Source organism: Maylandia zebra, linkage group LG16 (assembly GCF_041146795.1).
Source record: "Maylandia zebra isolate NMK-2024a linkage group LG16, Mzebra_GT3a, whole genome shotgun sequence".
Classification (NCBI taxonomy): Eukaryota; Metazoa; Chordata; class Actinopteri; order Cichliformes; family Cichlidae; genus Maylandia; species Maylandia zebra.
In genome coordinates, this window is record NC_135182.1 from 9,895,947 (window position 1) to 9,919,881 (window position 23,935).

The 23,935-nt window shown below is 41.7% G+C and overlaps 1 protein-coding gene across 1 annotated transcript; it reads right to left on the reverse strand.

Moving 5' to 3' along the window:
• Positions 1-1,736: 1,736 nt before the first annotated feature.
• On the reverse strand, positions 1,737-20,922 carry LOC112436097 (amine oxidase [flavin-containing]). The gene is made up of 16 exons (XM_076875386.1): positions 20,632-20,922; positions 20,337-20,544; positions 18,723-18,817; positions 18,315-18,452; positions 11,107-11,211; positions 10,895-10,986; positions 9,843-9,984; positions 8,646-8,795; positions 6,216-6,375; positions 6,040-6,136; positions 5,512-5,565; positions 5,369-5,426; positions 5,183-5,280; positions 3,594-3,705; positions 2,761-2,823; positions 1,737-2,326 (listed from the first exon to the last, which is right to left on the reverse strand). The coding sequence occupies exons 2-16, from the start codon at positions 20,389-20,391 to the stop codon at positions 2,171-2,173; spliced, it is 1,575 nt and encodes a 524-aa protein (XP_076731501.1). The 5' UTR covers positions 20,392-20,544; positions 20,632-20,922; the 3' UTR covers positions 1,737-2,170.
• Between the last annotated feature and the right edge of the window lie 3,013 nt (positions 20,923-23,935).

Sequence of the window (23,935 nt, forward strand, 5' to 3'; positions counted from 1 at the left end):
AGGGCTGAGAGTGTCAGAGTCACAGGCACTTGCGATAAAATGACAAAAACGCTATGATTTCCATTAAGGCACAACAGATAAACTACACTCACAAACATCTTTGGGACAAGAACAGCATGATTCTTGTAGTGGGCATAAAGAGCTGCACACAGAGGACTGTGCAGCAGGTTGGCTTTCACATCTACACCCCCGACAAATGATTTTACCCGGACAAATGATTGCTGATGACACTGCTTGCTGAGCAGCCAGTACTTAAACCTTTGTTGCAGCGAGTCAGTTTTTCAGCAAGAATGTCATTTCTTTAAAGTTTCTCTAAAAGACAGTTTCCTTTTTCCTAAACAAATCAAAACAGTTGTTACAAGGACGCCTTAGAGCTGGTGGGATCGTGTTTATCTGAAGTGAGAATGTGAAAAGGTAAAAATACACAAGTGAAAAATGTGATTACCTTAGCAAAACCACCATGCATGTGTTATCTAGTGTGAGGAAAATACATTCAAATGCTTCCGTCATACTGATCGATAGATTACCACACTAGCAGCTGGACACCACTACATTTCCATTAAAAGAATAAGGCTGACTCTTCTCATTCTTAGGATGAGTTTTTCTTTTTGTCTGTCAACAAATCCCACAAATTCTAACAGTGAACTGGTCTGTCTTACCACTTCCTGGCTTATGTACGTGAGCCTAGAGTTCCTGTTGAAGAGAAACTACAGGAAAAAACTAGATTGTTTGAGAAGTCACAAAAAGCTAAGCTGCATTCACCTTCTAGCCCCACTTCTGAGCTCTTATTAATAAAACGTGCACACTTTTATCTATGGATATGAAAAATTTGGTATACTTGAAGATTAAAAATATAGAAAACATAACTATTTGTTGAACATCTGTACCTGCTCTGTGTTCAGTCTGGATAAACTTTAACTCTTTACTCCATAAAGAGACACTGACGACATCCCCTTTGTAGCCTTGATGATGAGTTTTGACACCTCAGCATATATCAATAAAGTTGTGGTTTGAAGACAATCAGAACAGTTTCTGGGTTTTTCTAAGTCTAGTTGCACAGGGAGAGACCACCCGCACTAACTTATGATGCACACCAGTCGTTTTGTTCTATAAGCCTGAAGCATTCAAGGTCACTCCTGGTCGATTTATACAAGCGGGTAAAGAGTTAAAACAACAAGTAACTATAACTGAGAAGTGTTTAATTATTCTTTATAATACGGTAATCATTATTGTCACCATTAGTTTAAGGATTTCTTATTAAATTTATGGGTTCAGCATTTAGACTGGCACCGTCTTAATTTTTGGTGGCCATATTTGGTAGCCCGTGTTTGCTGATACCTAAGACTTACTATAGTTTAAACAGAGGATTTATATGAAAGGAGTTACCATGAAGGAGACAATTAGCTATACGAATTCAGTAATTTCATATTAGGGCACATAATTTGCACTTTGGGATTTAAATAAAATTAAAATTTAAGAGAAACAACATTGCCCATTTCACGCAGTACCAACTCACTTTAGGTGCTCTTTTCTCTTCTGAAGTCACTGGATTTCGTCAAACAGCTACGGCTGCTTGGCCAGAATAAATCGGCACCTAAAATAGGCAGCGGTAATTAGACACACAGTGGAAACTCATGCACACGCGCTCGCAACTTTGTACAGAAACTTTGATGACCACACGCTCACGAACGCATGCTCACCGAAGCATGCGACACAGACGAGGCTCATACACACAGTAAGCATGGCGACTTTTATAAACTCACATATAATCGACACAGTGGATTTCATTGGCATTGTATGGGATAGTAATAGTGACAGAGAAGGTTTCCCCTTACGAACTGATTCTGATCTTTTTTCCTTCATTGGTTTCACAATCTGAGTCTGCATGTTTTAAACTGAAGTTAGGCTTTCGTCCCTCCTCTCAAACACCTTTCAGTCAGCCCTTCTCACCTGCTTCATTCTCTCTTTCGTTTGTGGACAGAGTAACAGTGTGTTAGTGTTTTTGCATGAGCTGAGCAGTCCTTCTCACATCACGGTGTTTCTCAAAAAACAATGTATACCCTATGTAGGTCACTACTCTGTAGTTTGGGCCCATAAAGCACTAGAAGTACACAAGTGTCTATTGAGACGTGTTCCCTTGAGATGTGGAGGAGTGAGACGACAGGGTGGTTTAACTCCGGGGGATGATGCCCTTCTTGTAGGCCACCAAGCCAGCTGCGGCGGCAGCAGACAGGAATGTGGAGACTCCTAAGAATTTGAGGAAACCATCAACCGAAGGCAGGTTTCTCTCCCAGAAGGTGGTAACAAACGGGAGTGCCCGGATTTCCTGCAGGACGGAGGGAATGATGATATCAGATATCTGCCTTTTTCATGTGCATGATATTAACTAGATACTTGATAGATGATTTGGCAATATACAACTTATGTAATCTTGGGTCCAAAATGTGTAAACAATGCATAGGTGTCTTAAACCTGCATTTTTTTACATGACCAGCAGGGGGCAACTCTTCTGCTTGAAAATGATTGTATAGAAAGCGAGGGAGAAAATGACCTCTCTTGGTTTACAACCCCAAGAAACATTATGGTCTTGCCTGGTAGTTTTTTTTCTCATTTATTACAAGATGATCTTTTTCACAGTGTCATTTATGGTAAAAAGTGTTTTGGATTCATGACGAGAGACTTCAGAGTGTTTCTCCACTGATTGTTCGTTTTTTTAATCAAAGGCCAACTTGTAATTTGGTGCATAAGGACTTCTCTTACATCGTTCTCAGGCTCAGGTTGCCAGATCTGATTAGGTTGGAGTTTACCCATCGCACACATGACCTGCGAAAAGACATTGGTGGTGTCAGTCAAAGACTTCAAAAGGATCAAAATACAGTCTAACAGTCTAAATTTTAAACATGATACACATTTTTGAGTTTGGGTGATGTTAATAAGATAACTCTTTATTATCATTGCACAGTCATACATAGTACAATAGCACAATGAAATTGGGGAACTGTCCCACGTTGGCACTACATACAACACGACACGACACAGCAACTTAACTTAAGTAATAAAAAGAAGAATAAGTGTATGTTTATGTTTAATGCACTCAGATAATCTACTCAGGCTTGACTGGCCTTTACTGCAACTGACCTACTCTGCAGCAGAGCCAGAGCTAAGAAACATGGAGGAACATGAACACATGGGGGAGTATCTTAGGAAACCAAACCTAATGTTAATGCCTTGGAAGAAGGACATAAAGTGCAAGCAGCAGGCGAGTGTCTTAAAGAGAGATTTAGAAGACTGAGTGGGGAGGACCATTTTGATTCTATGGCTTGTTTCAGTCAGCTGTGCTCAGACATAAATGAGAGGGGAGAAAAGGCGAGGATGTCATGATTTGATATCAGCTGACCCCCAGCACTGCTGGCTGAGCATCCACAACACCAGGAGCAGGCTGAGGTGTGACTAATAGGTGTGCCAGCTGCATGATTTAAGTGGTTTCCACCTGGTATATATAAGTAACCTGCCTCTAAGGGTGTTTAAACTGGTAAGAACTGGTATTTGCTAACACGTAGCAGTGAAAAGCAGGTACTTAAATGCTCTCTGACCTCTCTGGCTGCTCTCTCTCCAGCTTGTACGGCCCCCTCCATGTAGCCACTCCATTCGGTGGCCGTCTCTGTGCCTGCAAAGTACAACTTGCCCACCGGCTCTCTCAGCACTCTGAAGAGCAAAAAAGAGAGAAACAGGAGAGGCTTCAGAGGTTAAACTGGTTTACAGGTTTTAAACACGTTTTATTTTTAATGTATGCACCAGCATTGTACTGACCATTGAGCTTTAGCATGCATTCACTTCATTTAAGAATATTATCTCACCTGAATAAGTGCAATATGGGATTATATAACATAAAGTGAATTTCCTTTGGATTAATCTTCCCACCCTCACTGTGCTCAACGTAAAAGAACCAAAGAAAGGACTTTTTCTTTAACTCTATTTCTTGCAGGGCCACCCGGTATGTGAAACAGTTACTCTGTATAAAAAAGCACAATGTTAGGTTTCCAACTCCAGCTTACTTTTCATTGTGAGTGAGAACACATTTGCACATCTGGTGAGGACATTTAGACATGAAATATGGTTCACATGACGATTAACAAGGAGTTTCAGTTTTTCATATGGAGGTTAACAAAACTCTAATAGTGAACATATGCACCAGGATCTGTACAACAAGCAGCTTCGACTAATAAATGAAACCAGTTGCAATCTAGCAGATACCTGCAAACAGCCACGGCACTGGATTGTGTTTTATAGATTTAATGGGCAAATCCTGGGGACACGTCCTGCTGTACTGAAAATGCATTCATTTGTTCACACTCCAATAAAACCCATGAAATGCAGCAACAACACCATTCAGTTAGGAACGCCTCCAACAGGACCGGTCAGTTTTTTTCTTTAAAAAAGATGAATTATGAGATCACAGTATTGCTTGTGTGGTAAACATAATTATCCAACACAAAGTGTTGTGATCTCAGTGAGTCCCCTCTGGAACTGTGCACAGACAGGCAGGGTCATTTTATGGAGTACGAGTGGCGCTGATTTGCAGAAATAAGTGCAAATCCTGCTGAAACATATTGTGGTGAGCTCAGGCGAAGTAGGAGACAGAGACTGTTTCAACCTGCTGTTCCTGCGCTAGCCTCAACGCTAAACTACAGGAAGGACAGCCTTTTATTAGGAATGCCCTTTCACACACAGCAATAGTGAGAGGTGCTCAAAATCACAGTGCTCTGCCAGCCACACTAAGCACAGAACACACAGCTACAGTAATGTTACATACTAACAACAGCAATGACAAATCAACACATGTTAACTGTAGCAGCCGTTATAACGCTACAACTTAGAAACATTAACATCAGGTATAGACCCATAAGCCTTTGGGCCAGCGGCCCCTCCCCCTAGCCCTCTACATAGCCCGCACCTGAAGGGGTCAGTTGTCCCCAACAACCCCATCACCCCACACAAAGTCTTTCAAATGTCCAGGGGCCTTCTTTAGGCGAGTCGTCCGGGTGAGCCTGCTACAATACATTAGCCATTAATATCCAGGAGCTGACACATTCAAATAAATTAAGTTAATTGAAATGAAAAGATCACACTTTCATATTTATGTTTATTTTTTTGTGTGTGTACACGTGTGAGAGAGACTCACCTGCCAAACTGAGTAAGGATTCCTGGGGGGAAATAGGCTGTGTAGCAGCCTCCAGAGTACTCCTCTTCACACCAGTTCTTCTCCTCATAGTGCACCGGCTGCAGGAAACAAGCAGGCACATGAGCAGTCAGTCAAGTGATTCCACAGTATCCACATGACTGTGTACCACTTTGCACCCAAACTCACATGCAAAGCCTCATCTGTGCCCAGCACTTTGGAGTAGATCTCACAGATCCTCCTCAACCTAAACACAACAACACAGGAGTTGGGATTAAACTGATCTCACAGCTCGTGAGAGTTTTTTTCCATCTCTGTCCACTGGTGTCTACCTTTCTTCCTTGGACAGGCTTGAGAGCTTTCTGCACTTGTGGGCAAGGATGAATCTGGGGGGGAGAGTGAAAAGAGAAAACACTACATGAGCATGTGTGGCTGGTTGGATGACTTTATCACTTGTGTTTAGCTCCATTCAAGCACAAGTCCTACACTGTATGGAAATTCTTGTAGGAGCTCATGCGAGAATACTAGGTCAGAGTCAGATGGTAAAGCTGAGACACAAGCCTACAGGCCAGTCAGTAACCCTCTGATAATCACAGGTCGCTAGTGAAAAAAATGTGTATTCCACCCTAATGATGACTAAAGCACTCATCATGGTGCAGCATTGTATACTTCTTTGGGGCTGCTGATATCACTTAGCGCTATCTGGCAACCTCCAGTAACCACTTGCCAACCAATCTTATAACTCAGGTCTGAAAGCTGTCCTGCGACAGGTAAATATTTTTGGCGATGTAGTGTACAATATGGAATCATTATACAAAATATACACAATTACAGAGAACTGTTTGAAGCTCTGTACCAACCCCATAATACAAGGTACAGTCCCATCAGGCTTTGTGTCATCCAGGGTGAAGCCGATGGGAGCGCCCTCCTCCTCTATCACCATGCTGCCGCAGTAACCTGGTAACACAATAAAACGTTAGAAATGGCATCATCTTGAACAGCATTCGCTCTCTCTGTGTTTTCACTTCCTGCGTACCCTTTTTCCTCCAGAAGTTCTCTCTGTAGTAGACCATGCACTTTATGACAGAGCCCATGGGAACACGGTTGATCAGCTGGTTCCTCAGCGGGGGCAGCTCAGGGTTGAAGTGCATCTTCAGATTCAAAGCAGGTGGTGTGGCCACGATCACATACTTGGCCTAACACAGAGACAGAGACAGTACACAGTGCGTACCAATAGTCTGTTTATAACTGAAAGATGTGACCCAGAAGTATCTGCATGGTAGTCATCAGCCATAGTAAGAGATGTTGCAATTCTCCAAATACTAAGGAAAGAGGCTTCAGTGCTTCCTTTAATATAGGATACACTGGACTATCCTTTATGAAAAGAGGGGAGAAAATGCTGTCCCATAATTCATTACAATGGAACATCTGACCATAAATGAAAACATTCAACCTAATCAACAAAGTAACACAGATCATGTACATTTTAACTGCTTTTTTCCAAGCAGCCAGTAGATGGCAGCCAAAGAGCAGCAGTGCCAGTGAAGTTTGTGAGTAACACTGTGAAGCAGTTACTGTTTTACAGATACATGGATGTTTCATATTCAGACTGTATTATCTCACATTACCTAGTGTATAAATATAGTATCTGTTTCATTTCCTAATACATAATAAAATCAAACAAACACTATAACAGTTATTTGAAACATGGCTGCAGTAACAGGAAAACAGGAAAAGGAAAGTCCTGCATTCACAATCTACTGAAACATAAGAGCAGCGTCATTATTCATTATCTTATCAGCTCGTTAACGGTGATGTATCCATATAAGCAAAGTCATTCTGACTATTTGTTTTGTGGGCCATTTGAAGGTTAGGAACCACTGGACTGAACTAATCAATTGTGTCTACAAACCCAGTTTCAGAAAGTTGTAACATTGTGTAAACTGTAAATGAAAACAGAATGCAGTGACTTGCCGATCTCAGAAAGCCATCTTTTATTCACTTATACAGAAAAATATCAGAAATCTACTATTATCATTTACAGAAACAAAAAGCTCACTTTGAATTTGATGGCAGTGACATGTCTCAAAGTGACACGACCAGCGATAAAAAGAGCATCTCAGAGATGCTCTGCAAAAACCCCCAAAACTGTGTCTACAAACTGTGGAGCAATTTCAGAAAAATGTTCCTCAACATCAAACTGAAAAGAATAATATCATCAAAACATTCCAAGAATCTGGAGGAATTTCTGTGTGCAAAGGATAAGGCTGAAAATCAATAATGGATGCCCATGACCTTTGGGCCCTGCTGCATCACTGCACTAAAGCAGGCATGATTGTCATGAAATCACTGGGAGGGCTCGGGAACACTTGTGGAAATCACTGTCTATGAACACTGTACTGTTCACAAATACAGGTTAAAGCTCTATCATGTGAACATGATGGTGAAACACCGCCATCATTTCTGGGCCAAAGCTCATTTTAAACAGACTGAGGCAAAGTGGAAACTGTTCTGTGGTCAGAGAAATCAACAGAAAGGCTTCAGCAGAAGTAAAAGAGTTGGGGTGTTGAACCGGCCTGCCTGCAGTCCAGACCTTTCACTAATTTGGAGCATTATGAAATGAAAAAAAAAAAACAGATATATGACGGAGAGCCAGAACTGTTGACATATATAATCAAACATGAATGAGACAACTTCCTGCTCCCAAAGGTTTAGTACCTGCTCTCCTCAGTTGCTGAGGAGGTGTTAAAAGAAGAGGCGATGCTAAACTGTCTTAAACATGGCCCCAACGCAACTTTTTGGAGAACAGTTGCTGCCATCAAGTTCAAAATGAGCCAATATCCATTTGCACTTTCTATGCTCCGTTTATGAGATTGAAAATAATTGCATTATTTTTATTTGACATTTTTACACAGCATCAACTTTTTCAGAATCAGGATTGTACGTACATCTGCACATATATTTATTTATTTCCTGTTTTAAAATGTCTCCCTTTACAGCCATCACACAGATGAATGTGAGTTAAGTTAGATATTTCCCTCTGAAATGCAGGGACATAAAAGTACAAAGTATCACAAATTGGAAAACGTTAGGGTAAAGTATAAGAACCACCTCTCTGTGATACATGCTGATGAGGGACCTTCCATGTTGCTCTGAGTGCATTTCCTCTATTTTCCTCTCATTATTTTATCCTCACTTTTTCCAAGTTCTGCTCAAAGGGGTTTCTCTCCATCTTGTTGTAATCCCTTTGACCATTTAGTGCGGTGTGCCATGAGATGATTTGGTGCTAGATACCATTAATAAACATTAATCGAGCTCCTCGAATATTTACTAGACTGGACTTTAAATGCTCATTTCCAGCTCAATATTATATTTCTGACTAAAGCAGAATATGTAAGGAAAGACATAAAAAGTGTCCTTAAAGAATAGTACTTCAAAGGAAATACTGGTGATATACTCAACTCACCTTGTAGGTCTGCTTGTCCACGGTCTCCACCACAACCATGTCTCCGGTCTGGTCGATCCTGTAGACTGGAGACTGCAGCTTCACTCGGTCTCCCAGCTCCCTCGCCATGCACTGACTCACCTGATTCGAACCTCCTACAAACTTCCTCTCCTTGAGACACAAAGAGAGCAGAGTTCAGTGAGCACCAACAGGGAGAGCAGATGCAGCAACACTGGTTTCTATTTATATTGGGTGGAAGTGACTCTGATCCCCCTCTGGGTACCCCTCGGCAAGGCTAATAAACTCCCAGTTTGGAATGAAGCCGATAAAATCCCCTGATTTATCCTGGTGATACACACCGGTTATCCTCAGTCCGCCTTCATTTCCTTCACTACAAATTTCTGCATCTTAATTCAAAAGAAACACGTTCATAAAGCCAGGCCAGCAAATGTTAAATGATGAAGATGACAGTGAGGAGGTAGAGAGGTTTGGGCTGTCAAAGCTCCGATACACAAAACCATTTCCATGTGGTTAGTGTCAACATCTCTCTCATCCCTGACCAGAAACACATTGTGTGCATTCCTCTGTGGCATTTGGATGAATTTGTCAAGCAGTCGCTGTGAAAGCACGAGCTACACCTGAATCAGTCCTGGGCGGTGAAACGAGGTGAGCCTCTTCTTGTCTTGTTTGATTAAAGACACATTTGCAGTTTTGCAGGAGGAGTGCAGCTGCACTCGAAGCAATGCATACCAATAGCATATCCATATGTTTAAGATGACTATGCGTAAATACTTCAAACACCCCTATGTATGCACCATCCACAAGGTGTGTAAGCTTTAAATGTGGAGCAAACAGGAAGGAGCCGACTGCACTACTGTTTGTCATTTGTTTACCAAAGCCTTTGTGGCTATGGGAACAAGGCCCTCAGCTTGAGGAACGGCAGCAGAAAAGACGCCCTGAGTATTCCAAGAAAACATCTTTTGTGTGGACAGCATCTTATTCAGGCCAGACTAAGGAGACTGGGCTGTGAGGGATCTCCCTCTGACGTTCACACTGCTCCTCTGAATCACTGAATGAATCTGTGTGAGAGGCAGAGAACGCAAGTCCACTTCTTGGCACGCCGAGAGAATATTCTGTTTGTTCAGACAGATATACAAAAAAACGAATTCTTTCAGTCTGTTGTTCTGAATCAGTAGGTATAATTTTGGGCAGACATACCTGTCCTCCATTGGTGGTGGAGCAGATCCTCATTATTCCTCCACACTGTTTGACGTACCAGAGTAACCAGAGAGCTGACACCTCGTGGGGTTCAGCGGTCACGATCAAGTTGACAAACAGTGTGGCGAAGCGACGAGCAGTTCTGGGAGGGATTACATGGAAGGTAAGAAGTCTTTAAATACTGCAGGTACCCCAGTCACAATTTTTATATTTTGTAAGAGTGTGAACAAAGCACAAATAAATCACCATGTCAGGGATTTCTGCTTGCTTGTCCTACTTTTCCAGCAGAGACTTGCACATAATCTACATTTGAGCAGTTTCAAAGTTGAACTAAAGTTTTATTTTAGTTTAATATAGGATACATTACAGGATTAATTCAAACGCTGGAGCAGTACAATCATTTAATTAGTGCAGGACTGTTGTCATTTACTTTTATAAGCTGCATATTTTAAATTTACACAGTAATTAGATTATCAAAAACATTCTCACTCACAGTGCATCATATACTGAAGCTTCTCCACCAAAAACCTCTATGAAACAGCTACAACCTTCAGCATCCGTTTTCAAAGTTTTTGCAGGGATGAGAATTCTTATTCTTATTAGTGCTGACACAGGAAGCTGTAACCATTTCCACCTCTGCAAGTTTGAGTCACTGAACTGGACCTCTTAACTGTGACTGTGGTGTTGGAGATCATTTTATTGGAATTAGCCAATTAACCAAAATTAACCAAAGAGCGTTAATTTTACTTCCAGCTTCAGTGAGTGGAATTCTAGCATTTCATGCCAAGTCTGTTGTGCAGAATGCTGCACCCATGAAACCTTAGTAACTGAGGTTGCTAACATTAGGTTATAACCTATCACTCCACCAGCCAGCCTCGCTGACTCATATGAGATATTAGAAAATAAAACGACATTTCTTTTGTTAGAGACCACCTTCAACATTTGTGTCACATGATTTAACAATAAAACTTTAAACTGGATATAAACGAGATAACAGGATGAATAGCTAGACCTATTCTCTGCACAAACGGGAAACATTTTGAACATGTTACCTGGTCCAGCAGAGTTTTTCAAAGAGTTCCTGCATGGTCATCTTGTCCCACTCCTCAGCATGGGGAGCTCTCCAGGGAGCGTCTCTGGGAATCTGAAATGCAGGAGGGTGTTCAGCATGAGTCAGGCATGTAGCAGGTGTGCAACCTGTCCAGTAAACCAATCTAGAATGCTTATTAATAAGAATACTCATTAATAGTGAGAACTGCTTTACCTCCTCGCCCATCTTATCCATTGTTCTAAAGAGGTTGTTGAAGTCCATCAAAGCGATGGGGTTCCACATGGGAGGCAAGGAGCCTTTGAACGGGTAAGACTTTCCCTGTTGGACACATGATTGCGGCCATCATCACCAAAACAATATTCTTCAATCATCAAATAACCATTGCTTATAAAAGCTGTGCTTAATGATGGCAGCATTCAAAGAACAACATTTCAGCATTTGCCATTAAAGATTTGTTTCAGTTGACCTCTAACTGACCGTGAAAGCAGTTTGAAGAGTGGTGGAGAAAGTGGAGTAATAGCTTGTGCAATGTTTACAACTGAATCAGAGATACTGAATCATTAAATGTGATAAGAGTAGCCATAATCTAAAGCCATAATTTTTATGCCTGGTCTAGTTTATTTCTGCATTTCTCAATCACACACAAAGACATACAAACACAGAGGTGACAGTCAGGGGTAGATGCAGTGGGTTTAAAACCACTAAAGTGTTGCCACACCACAATTGTAACTAGAGATTCATTTTTGTTGCTTTCTAGCAAAGTTCCCTTTGCTATGTGGAGGATAACAATGGTTTGAGTACATTCATTTATGTGTGTTGATGGAATCTCAAATAATCTCTCTAGCGTCATACGCTAGAGAGATTATTTGAGAGCTTGAGTATTGAGAGCTTTGCTTGACAGGAACATTTATTTCAAACCTTATTAAACACAAACTTCTTTGAAAGAGAAAAAAACTGTCTATACATCTTTGTGGAAATGCCCAAGCCTCACAGAGCTGTCAGCTCAGAGACAATTCTGGAATAACACTTACACTGTACTGTCTTGGTCTGCAGCTGCAGCTTAAACTAATAATGTCTCCTATTATTTACAGTCTCCTAACTTATTGTGTTGTGTAATGTAATACCACTGTAATAGAGCCAAAGGAAAAAACAAAACAAAAAGAATATCAAAATTGTTTAGTTCTTCATTTCATTGTAAAACAATGCAGCTGTAACTGCATTATTACTGCATTAAAGGAGACTGGAGGCATCAAGGTGGCACGGAGGGAGGTTAGCCAACTATCGGAGATGCAGAAAGGTGCGACAAAGAAGGTGCCTAAGAAGTACAGCAAGTTGTCCAATACCTGAGGCCTTGGAAACTGCCAAGCAAAGACTCACAGCCTTAGCCAGCTGCTTAAAGAGGTACACCAGAGACATAGAAAAACACCAGCTACTGGTAGACCGAGCAGTCAGCCGAGACTGCAAGACTAGGCTGACAAACCTGTGCACTCCCTGGATTGATTACAAGAAGGCCTACAACTTGATGCCCCACAACTGGATGCTGGAATGCCTAGACCTGTACAAGATCAACAGGACCCTAAGAAGAAACTAAATGTAAATTTATCAGGAACTATCAGGAACTCAATGGGGATGTGGTGGACAACACTAGAGGCCAACTTTAAGCCCTAAGGTTGTATGCTAAGCTTAAGGAAGGAGGTCAGAGGCTAGTTAGTGTCAGTACCACAGTGGCTGGACAAAGCTGGACTGAAAGACAGCACAGAGGCGCTAATCATGGCAGCACCGGAACAAGCATAGAGGCTGGGCTCTATCACCCCAGGCAAGACCCCAGGTGCAGGCTGTGTAAAGATGCCCCTGAGACAATCCAGCACATAACAGCAGGGTGCAAGATGCTAGCAGGCAGGGCATACATGGAATGCCATAACCAAGTGGCCGGCATAGTGTACAGAAACATCTGTGCCGAATATGGCCTGGAAGTCTCGAGATTAAGATCCTGTCCTCAATGAGAGGACCAAAGAACGCTACTTGAAGACAAAGGTGACTGTACTGCAGAGGAGGACTTTATGACAACCATCTAAAGATAAAGATTTCACAGAACCACAGAAAATGCTAATCACTGCCCTTAGCCTTTTACCCAAATTATATTGTACGCTCTTATCTGACTTTGAAACAAACATCTATTATCAATAGTTATTTTACTGCCTATTGTAATATACAGTACTGGGAAAATGTTTGCTCTTCTTAATTTCTCATTTCTTAAACTACATTTAGTTTTAAAATTTAGTAAATTATTATTAGATTCGATTAATTAATACATTAATTTAGTAAGGAAAAGGCTAAACAAACCTACCATGTCCTAAATCGTGAATTTACTGTGATCAACCACATTTTTTGGAAAGTTGAACTTTGGAAAGTTCAGTTTCAACTAGCCACACTCAGGTCTGATAACTGCTGAATCCAGAAATCACTCAAGTAGAACCCGTCTGACAAAGTAAAGTAGGCTAAGCGACACGTCATGCCATGATCTGAAGAAACTCAAAAACAGCTGAAAGACTAATCTGCTGACAACTATCGGTCTGGAAAACCATTTCTAAGACTGAGCCAAGTGGAGAGCTGTTATTCACAAATGGGCTACTAAAATTACTCCAAGAGTGCATCAATGATTCATCCAGGAGGTCACAAAAGAATCCAGAACAACATCTCAAGAACTGCAGGCCTCACCTGCCTCAGTCAAGGTGTTTGTGATTTACCAACAACAATTTTAAAATTTTACTAATGTAGTAAAACACTAACACACACACACACGGTATAAAAATATAGGTAATAAAGACTGATTGCTGTGAACTGCCGATGCAGGGATTGGTTCCCAGGTGTAAGATAATAAATCATATCTAAACACCACCTCTGAAGTCAGTCTAAAGATTTCTTGGATTTCTATCTTGCAGAGCATTCATTATGTGAGAGACCAACATACAATGCAAACAGTTTTACATTATCTGATAGTTTCACTGTGATTATTATAGCATTCTAAGATCTGTTCAAGATCTGTTTTGTGTATATATTGTCATAGTGTTTTCTTTGTCCTTTGTCAGACTGTCTGTGTCTCATGTCTCTGTTCCTGTTTGCTATCCTCCAGTGTTTGATGCGTCAAGTGTTTTGTGAAATTTTCAGATTCTGATTATTCTCTTGTTGTTGTTTTTTCCTGTTTAATAAGTTCTGGTTCTAGTCCAGGTTTTTCTTCCTTGGGACAAGGAGGAAGTGCAGACACTGTTGGGGGTTCTTTACCAGGGTGTTTACCGAGCTTGAACCTAGGAACAGGTGGCAGGGGGGATCTGAAGGGGTGGCAGAGGACAGCCAATTATTTTTTGGCAGTATTAATTACCCTCTGCGCAGCCTTTTTATTCTCAGTTGGGTGATAAGGATGTCTGGGATTATAGAGTTGAATGTTGAGCTGTAGTCCACGAAGGGCATCCTCACATAGCTCTTCCTGTTAGCCAGATGGCTCAGCGCTCTGTGAAGGGTGACAGTGATGGCATTTCCAGTATTTCCAGATATTTCATTTTTCATTTTTCCCCCAAACCACTGTCCAAAAAAAAAATCAAATCAAATCAAATAAAACCCTGAGCTCAGTGTGAGCTTTGGTAAGATATTTCTTGTAGTTGGTCATTAGGTTTGCACACATTTCAGGAGTGATTTTGGCCCACTCCTCTTTACAGAAAATCTCTAAATGCTTTAGGTTTTAAAGACCCCCACAGCACATTTTCTACAGGACTGGTAGAAAGGTCTGGTCTGGAGAATGGTTAAGCTGCAAAATGAACTTAACATTCTTCTTCGTTGGCCACTCCTATGTTTCTTTGGTGGTATATTTTGGGTCATTGTCATGCTGGAAGACTCATTCATATCTTCAGTTTTTTGGCCGATGGAAGAAGACTCTTGTCCAAGATTTTACGGCACATAGTCCAATTCATTGGCCCCTCTATACGGTGAAGTCATCCTGTACCCACAGCAGAAAAACAGCCCAAAACACAATATTTCCACCTCTGACTGTGGAGATTGTGTTCTTTAGGTCATACTCATCACTTCTCCTCCTCCAAACACTGTGGGTTAAGTTGTTGTCAAAGAGCTCGATTTTGTTTTCATCTGATTACATTACTTTCTTCCAAGGCTTCTCTAAATTTTTTGGGTGTTCACTGGCAAACTTAAGAGGGGTTTGTAAATGTGCCTTCTTGAGCAGGGGGAACCTTGTGAGCGCTGCAAGATTCGGTATATGGTAAATGGAGTGGTTCTTATACAGCACATTACTATTCTACTTGAACGCTCAAAGCACTTTAGCATGTCTAATGTACCCGTACCTTTTGATTAATAGATGACCTGCTCTACCTCCTGAGCCACATTATTCTCTAATTTTAGACCATTACAACCAGTGTGTAACCATTGGTGTTTTTGGTGACTGTTCCTAGTCTTGAGATCATTAACAAGCTCCTCCACTGAGTATATATGTTCTGTACGACCGTGTGTGGGGGGAGTGGCTAATTTAGCAGATTACCGTATTTACCGCACTATAAGGCTCACCAGATTATAAGGCGCACTGTTGAAGACTGGCTCTGTTTTCATACATAAGGCGCATCATATTATAAGGCGCATTAAGACAAACAAAAAAATAACTCGACCTTTATTAAGCTCATTCACAGTAACTCTTAACACTGTTAAGCTGTAACATGTTAAATATTGAAAAATATACTTTTTCCAGTACGGTACATTCAACTTCCACAATTCCCTCAAACTCTTCACCTTCCGTGTCTGAGTTACGGTAAACAGCTGGGCAATTTCGGCATCAAGCATGCCCGGATCCCTCTCACACCGGATTAAAAGGCGTTTAAAGTGCATTCAGCAGAATAAAACAATCGGATGAGTTAAAATTTAACCAACTCATTCACAGTAACTATTAACATTGTTAAGCTGTTAAACATCAAATATTGAACAATACACTTACATTTCCAGTTCATTCAACTTCCACAAATCCATCAAACTCTTCACCTTCAGTGTCTGAGTTAAACAGCTGGGCAATTTTGGCATCAAGCATGCCCGGATCCCTCTCATCATTATCTGAATCAGTCTCGTTGCTGTTACTTAGCTGTTCAGTGATTATTCCAGCCTTCGTGAAAGCTCGGACGACACTTGAGACTGATACCTTAGCCCAAGCAGCCACGATCCATTGGCAGATAGTGGCGTAACTCGCTCGGCGTTGCCTCCCTGTCTTGGTGAATGTGTGTTCGCCTTCTGTCATCCAATGCTCCCACGCAGCTCGTAATTTAACTTTAAACGACCTGTTGATACCAATATCTAGTGGTTGGAGTTCTTTGGTTAATCCACCCGCAATGACGGCAAGCTCCGAATTAGTTTGCTTCACTTGGGTTTTGACAGCCTCGGTGAGATGGGCGCGCATGGAGTCATAGATCAAAAGAGACGGAGATTTGTGGAAAAAGCCATCCGGTCTCTTGACATAAACTTCCCTCAGCCACTCGCTCATTTTCTCTTCATCCATCCAGCCCTTTGAGTTAGCCTTGACGATGACGCCGGCCGGAAACTTTTCTTTTGGCAAAGTCTTCCTCTTGAAAATGACCATGGGTGGTAGTTTCTGGCCATTAGCTTGGCAGCCCAGAACTACAGTGAAGGATGACTTCTCGTTCCCTGCGGTGCGTATAGATACCGTACTGGTCCCTGTTTTCTCGACAGTACGGTTCACGGGGATGTCAAAGGTGAAGGGGACCTCGTCCATGTTAGTGATGTGTTCTGGCCGGATCTTCTTTTCAGTGATCTTATTCTGGCAGTACGTGCGGAAAATGGCCAACTTTTCTTTGTAATCGTTTGGCAGTTGCTGTGAGACAGTAGTTCTTGTGCGGATTGAGAGATTATGCCTTTTCATAAAACGGAAGCACCAAGAAGGTCCCCCTCGAAAGTCTTGATCTGCATGTCACGTGCTACCGCTGTTGCCTTGAGTCGAATAGAGACTGTAGAGACACTTCTACCTGCTGTTCTCTGTTCAATAACCCACTGTTCAATTTAAGATAAGATAAGATAAGATAACCTTTATTAGTCCCACACGTGGGAAATTTGTTTTGTCACAGCAGGAAGTGGACAGTGCAAAAGTTATGAGGCAAAAATTAGAATACAATAAGAATAAATACAGTACACAACTGTATAGAATAGAATAAAATAAAATACTATATACAGTAGAATAAAATAAAATAAATATACAATAAGATAAAAATAGAATACAAATACAAATACTATATACAACTGAGTAAAAATACAACGATGACAGAAAGGATTATTGCACTTAGTATTATTGCATATGTATGGATGTGTGTGCTTGATCAGTTAAAGTCTTTATTATGGAGTCTGACAGCAGTGGGGAGGAAAGATGATGATAATTGATAATTTTGTCCTCTAACTGCGGCCATCGCGCCTTGTTCCCTCGGAAACTCCTTTTGGTCTTCTTTACTTGTTTTAGGTCATCTTTTTGCTTCCTCCACTTGCGCACCATGGACTCATTAATGCCAAATTGTCTCGCAGCTGCTCTATTTCCATTCTCTTCTGCATAACTAATTGCTCAAAGTTTAAAATCAGCTTCGTAAGCGTGTCTCTTCACGGGTGCCATTTTGGAGTCGTTATACACACACACACACACACACAACACGGTAATGTTGTGTTGAAGCACAGTACGTATTACTCCGCGAGGCTCCTGGCAACGGTAACCGTAATGCTCCAAAAAGTGGCACTAAAAATCTTTTTTTGACAGATTTTTGAGCATAGTGTGCCACATAAAACCGGTTCGAGGTCAGTAAGCACAAAACAAAATTCATACATAAGGCGCACCAGATTATAAGGCGCACTGTTGATTTTTGTGAAGATTTAAGGATTTTACGTGCGCCTTATAGTGCGGTAAATACGGTACAGTCAAGTGAACTAAAGTTAACAATGATGATAACAATGTTTTACTTTGTGTGCAAAGTAAAAAATTTGTTTTTAGTGCAAACAAAAAGATTCCCCAAAAATGCTTCAAACTCTACTGCTGATGGCAAAGAGGCTAGCTCTGTTAGCTCATGCAAAAGTTAAGCTGACAGGAAAAGTGCCAGCGGCAGAAAGTGGCAATTGAAAAATGTTGATAAAGATCCTTGTTGCCATGCCTACTGCGTGATGCCAGAAAAGTAGCAGAGACTTGGATTTCCTTTTTATTGGATAATGGGTCAGACTCAGGATATGGTGCATCATCTTCTGAACATTGTCATCATTTACTCCATCACTTAAAGTGAAGAATACATCTGGAACATGTCATGATCTGTCACAGACTACACAGACATAACATAAACCAAGAGAGCTTGGAATAGAAAATTATCTGCAATAAAAAAAAAGACACTCACATTAACATAATGCACCAAGTTCTCCTGCTCGTTGACTTTGTAGGTCTTTATGCCGTACTCTTTGGCCAGACGGAGGATGCGGTTCTGTGTCGGTCCAATGTAGGCACCGCCTAGATCAACCCACTTTGCCTCCTTATTCTAAAAGACACATACTCACAATTAGATCATGACAAAAAAGAAAGAAATGTCACAGATATTTCTGAAAAGGCTAACTGATCTATGCTTGCACTTCTACGCTCATAAATGACTTGAATATAAATGTCATTTTTTTTCTGTATGCCCATTAAAAGAAATAGATACACTATCTTGGTTGTAAAATTAAAAAGGCTGGAAAGCATTTATATTACTGTTACTGATTGTCTCTTTTATGAGCCGCTCCTACAGTAGTATTGACACTCTTTGCCTTACCTGCACAGTGAAGGTACGACCACCAACCCGGTCTCTGGCTTCCAACACTACAGGATCGAGCCCACTGGCTTTCAACAGCTTTGCAGCACTCAAACCTGCAGAAGGACAGAGACACCAACAGGACTTAAACATAAGGATTCAAGCAATATATGTGCTTTCTGTACTTGTAAAAAAAGCAATAGCAAAAGGCACACAGGGATTTTAAAGGTCTTTTAAAATAAATGACAAAAAAGGCTTCCAAAAATCCCCTTCTCAAAGAAAAACATTGTTTTTGCGCTCTATTAGATCACTCAAAACCAGATCAAGAGGATCGTTTGGAAAATCTGATAAGAAAGACAAAGATTTGAACTTCTTTGTTTATTTTTAAAGTAAATCTGGTTTCTCTTATGCTAGTTAGGACACTGTTATACCATCAACAGGTATTCCCACTTTAATTGTTTTCCGTTGTGCATTTACACTGATTAGCTTTTAGGTAGGCATGCAACTCTTAAATAAAATTACATAACATTTGCTTTTCAAATGAACTGAGAGAGCTCTGGGGAAAAAAATAGAGGGGGGCAGGGGGGATTGAGGTTCTCAACAAATCACAAACCAGCCAACCAGCTGATCATGTGGGGAGGAAGAGCTAACAAGTAAAGCACTGAGCACTGGCTCACCAACCACAGAGTATACAGTAGATAAACAGCTTGTCATACACTGACCTCTGGGATATGGAGTATGGGTATGTCACAGGTTTTGCTGTGAGACTGGGCGGGGCAGACATCTCCGAAATCATCGGAGCACTTTTGCAAATAGGCTCGATCTTGACAAACCGACCAGATATCTGAAGATTAAACCTCTACATTCTCGGCTAAAAAAAATATTTAAACTGTATTCGGTGACATACAAACAGGGTATTTAAAGGCAAGTTCAGTTAGTTAGAGAAATGTCCAATAAAAAGACTGGCCACCAGGCCAAAGCAATGGTTTTTACTCGAACACCATTAACCCCACCCCCTGAGTTTGATGGGTGAGGTTGGCAGATAAAAGTAATTCATGAAGAGAGCCGCAGGGTCAGGACTGTCAAAATGAATTAAATAAATACATCATTAAATAATTGATTAAATGTGTTGATAATTAAATACAATTTGAAATAAATAAACACATAATTTATTCAATGTTTTAAATGAAATTAATGGGCATTTAATTAATTATTTAAACATTTATTTAATTAATTAATTTAAATTTTAATTAATTAATGACAAATTTAATTATTTATTTAATAACGTATTTCATTCATTTATTTCCTCACTCCTGGCCCTCCATACAGCTCACGTCCTCTTATGTAACACAAAGTATGCGCTGGTTGATTAGCTGTTGCTCAACTTGCTCTGCTGTTGCTGCGGTGATACAGAGGTGAAAGAGCTGGAGAGAGGAGGAGAGGGGAGGTAGCCTCACGGAAGAAGAAGAAAAACACTACGAATAATGAAAAACTCTCCGTCACTCTGCACGCACGCACGCACAGCTTCTTCCACTGTGGAAGCTCTGTTCGAAGCTTTGGCTTAAATCAGTTTATTTGCTCAGCTCGTCCGCACAGCCTGCACACCAAACTAAAGTTTTCTAACGTGCAGCCTACCTGATATGCCCGCGCCGACCACTATAACGTCGTAGGTGTTGCTGGGTGCAGTCATGTTGCTGGGTGGTGTGTCTTCTTTCCCCTCTTGGCCGTGTCAGCTCCGGATCCAGATACGCACCCTACCGAACGTAGGGTGCGTATCTGGATTAAAAAGCGCCGGGCAAGCCCACTCCCTGCAGAGACCGCCCACCCATAGTAAAGCCCTACCCTGTGGGCATGGAGGGCCATTAGGAAAAAACATTTTATGGACTACTACTACTACTACTACTAATAATAATAATAATAATAATAATACCTGGGGTTTTTTTCATCACCCGACGACAGCTCTTCTCCAGTACTCTGCTACGGATCTTTTGCGGCTCCGTTTTTGCCTGGCTGTCTCTCCACCTGTGGCTCTATACTTCTACCCGGTGTTCCAGATCTACTGGCGTTTAGATCAACTGGCGTTAGTCGAACAGATGTGTGGCAGACTTGCATTTCAGGAGCTGCTACCGACAAACCAGGAAAAAACGCCAAATGTGTCATCTGTGACACTTGTGAGGTTATCTCAAATACACTCCGTCAGTCTTGATGCTGTTGAACAACAAAATGTTTAAAAATATCGCGAGTTTACCTGGTGATATTCTCATGCGCGACGCGAAAACAACAAACAATTAACACCACGCCGATGTTGTCCACAGGACAGCAAGAGTAAACGATCGGGGGAATCTTGTCGTCGTTATCGTTCCCCTCGCACGTGTTATTACTCCGATTTCAGCGATTTTGCTTCACAACTAAAGCGAGCAGTTTACTTTGTGCGCACTTACATGGACTCGAATCTACCAGCGCCACCTCTGGCCAAGTACCACAGCCTACAGCCAGATCAACTTGTGACACACATCTGCAGCACGTTTGAATTCGTTTCATGCACGATACATTTGTACCTTTCAACTGTGTCTGTTTGTGCGTCATGCAAATAAACCTTTGAACTGAATGAAATGATATCATGTACTTATTTTTGGCCTACATCAGTAAGAAATGCCAAATTATATACACAAAATCATAGAAATCACCACTCCAATTGGTCATCATGATTTTAATATTTTCTTTTTCCATAACAGTGAAATACGCCTTGGACAACTATGACACATCAATATTTCATTAGTGTTGTCACATCACATCCTGTAAGCATCGTCTGCCTGTGTCTTTTTCCTGGAAATGAATATTTTCAGCCAATATAGGCAATCCATCAACATGACTGGAGAGTTAACTCTCCACACTTGTACAGACTGTATATAACTACCAATTGGTAGTTATATACAGTCTGTACAAGTGTGGTTAATGCAATAAACATTTGTAAGGAGGTGGCAGTTACTGTGAATTTACAGCAGTTACACAGTGATCAGTAATAAACAGAGCCAGTGAGAGTGAGTGGATATAACAGAGTCAGTAACTCAGGTGTGTCGATTGGTTTGTCATCTGTTTTTGAGGCTGGAGGAGACGTAGAAATCATTTGTCTTAAATCTAAGTTAGGAAGATTCATGTTTTAAAACAAGCACTTTTTGTCAGAAATGCAAGAAGTACATCTACAGAAAGCACAGTTACATTCTGTCCATCATGTGGACAAAATTGAAAATGTTGAACATTGAAAAACTGAGAACATCAGGCAAGTTCAAAAGAAATGTGTTTGTAAGAACGAAACCTCGACTAAATTGTTCCTACAAATAGTTATGGAAAGTCAAACTGTGTTGTATGTCTAAATGTTTATCTAATGGAAAGTAAAGTTGCTTTTGTTTTATTGCAGTTTTTTTTGTTTTTTTTTGCCTGTCCCGTTTGGCTCTTTTGCCATCAGAATTGTTGTCTAAAGGCAAAGAAAGATGCCCAACGGATTTACTTTACCAAATTGACCATCCCAGCCTTGCCGTAATGGTCCATTTGATTCACCTTTTATTGTTTATTTTATTTTCACTTACTGAATACGGGACAGACTTGACTGGGGGAAAGAAGGGGAGAAAGAAAGAGGGAAAGAGAAACAGCTGAGAAGAGGGACGGGGGAGAAGGGCAAAAAACATAAACCAACAGAATGAGCAGAGAAAAAAAAAATGCATATATCGATCACCTGGATCACCTGCTGAGAAAGAAAAAAGAAAACAAGCAGAAGAGAACAAGAGTAATAGAATAAACAACATCACAATGATATATGGGAATATGACAGTAAATACTAAATGTTAAACATTATTGTGCAGCACATAAGATCAACAGAACACAGTGTGCTTTGAGGTAGGAGCCAAAAAGGGTGTAGTTTGTGGGTGTGATCACCCGTGTGTACACCTGTGAGCATGGACGCGCTTGTTTTTAAAAAAAAAAAGGTTCCTTCATGTTATGATCTGCTAGAGGGTGTGGGGGGGCCACAGCCCCGTCCTCCAGGGCATGAAGCAGGTATGGAGGAGATCAAAACTCCAGACATCCAGAGGCCCCCAGAACACAAGAGACCAAGGAAGACCAACAGAGGGGCAGCCACGCCACTGTCCCAGAAAGAGCTGAGGAGAGTCTCAGATGAGGGCTCACTCAGCAGCCGCGGAGCAGAAGCCAGGGGGGAGTTGCAGTGACGCGCCCGTGAGCTCCGCCGGCAGCCAGCCGTGCCTGAGTGACCGAGACCCAGGCCGAGAGGCCGGGGGCACCCAACCTCCGAAGTGGCCCCAGCGAGCCCCAGGCTCCAGGCCCCGATAAGCGGCCGCTAAGGAGTGAGCCGGTGTGTACCTGGACGCCCATCCCCGGACACAAAGAACCACCAACGCACCGACACCTGAGGGAGTCCGCCACTGGCAGGGGAAGTGGTGGTAGGGGGAGATAGGCCTCCAAACCTTGGAGGGCCTGAGATGTCCCCAGAGAGGTGGCGCCTGACACCCAACCTGACATATAGACACAGACATACAGGCATACACAGATACAAACATCCATTCCCACCCTCATGCTCTCATATGCAATTACTCCACACTCAACCAAAGTGGAGACAGACATAAAGAGACGCTGTACACACGATCACACTCCCCAAGCGTACTCTACAAACCGGGTCTAGGTACCCTTGCCCCTGGAGGGGGGGAACTGCACCCAGACCCAGGTGGTGTTACCCTTTTCCCTGCGGTGGGGGGAGGCAGACCGCCCCGACTCCGCAGCAGCAGGGAGGCCCACACTCCAGACCGCAGTCGGACGGCCAACTCCTCCTCCTAGCCCCCCCGCTCCAGCAGGCCGCAGAGAATGGGGGGTTATTATTGCAGTTTTTTGACAACTCTGAGTGGATTTACACAGTACAGGTCAAAATGACCCGCAACAGAGCTGGCTCTATCACCACGTTTGAACTTGTTTAATGCACAATACATTTGTAACTGTCATTGTTTTCAGTTTTTTCTTAAAAAAACCGTTTAATTACATGAAATGCAATTTTGCTTATTTTGATCTTATCATACACTTGAAGATTCCGAAATCAGCACTCCTTTTGTTTAGATCATTTTCACAGCAAAGTTCACTGCGGATGTGCCACAATTTAAATCCCATTCTTCAAGTCTCTATCCTGTTTCTGCTGGTGTGCCCCAGGGTTCAGTATTAGGGCCCCTTTTATT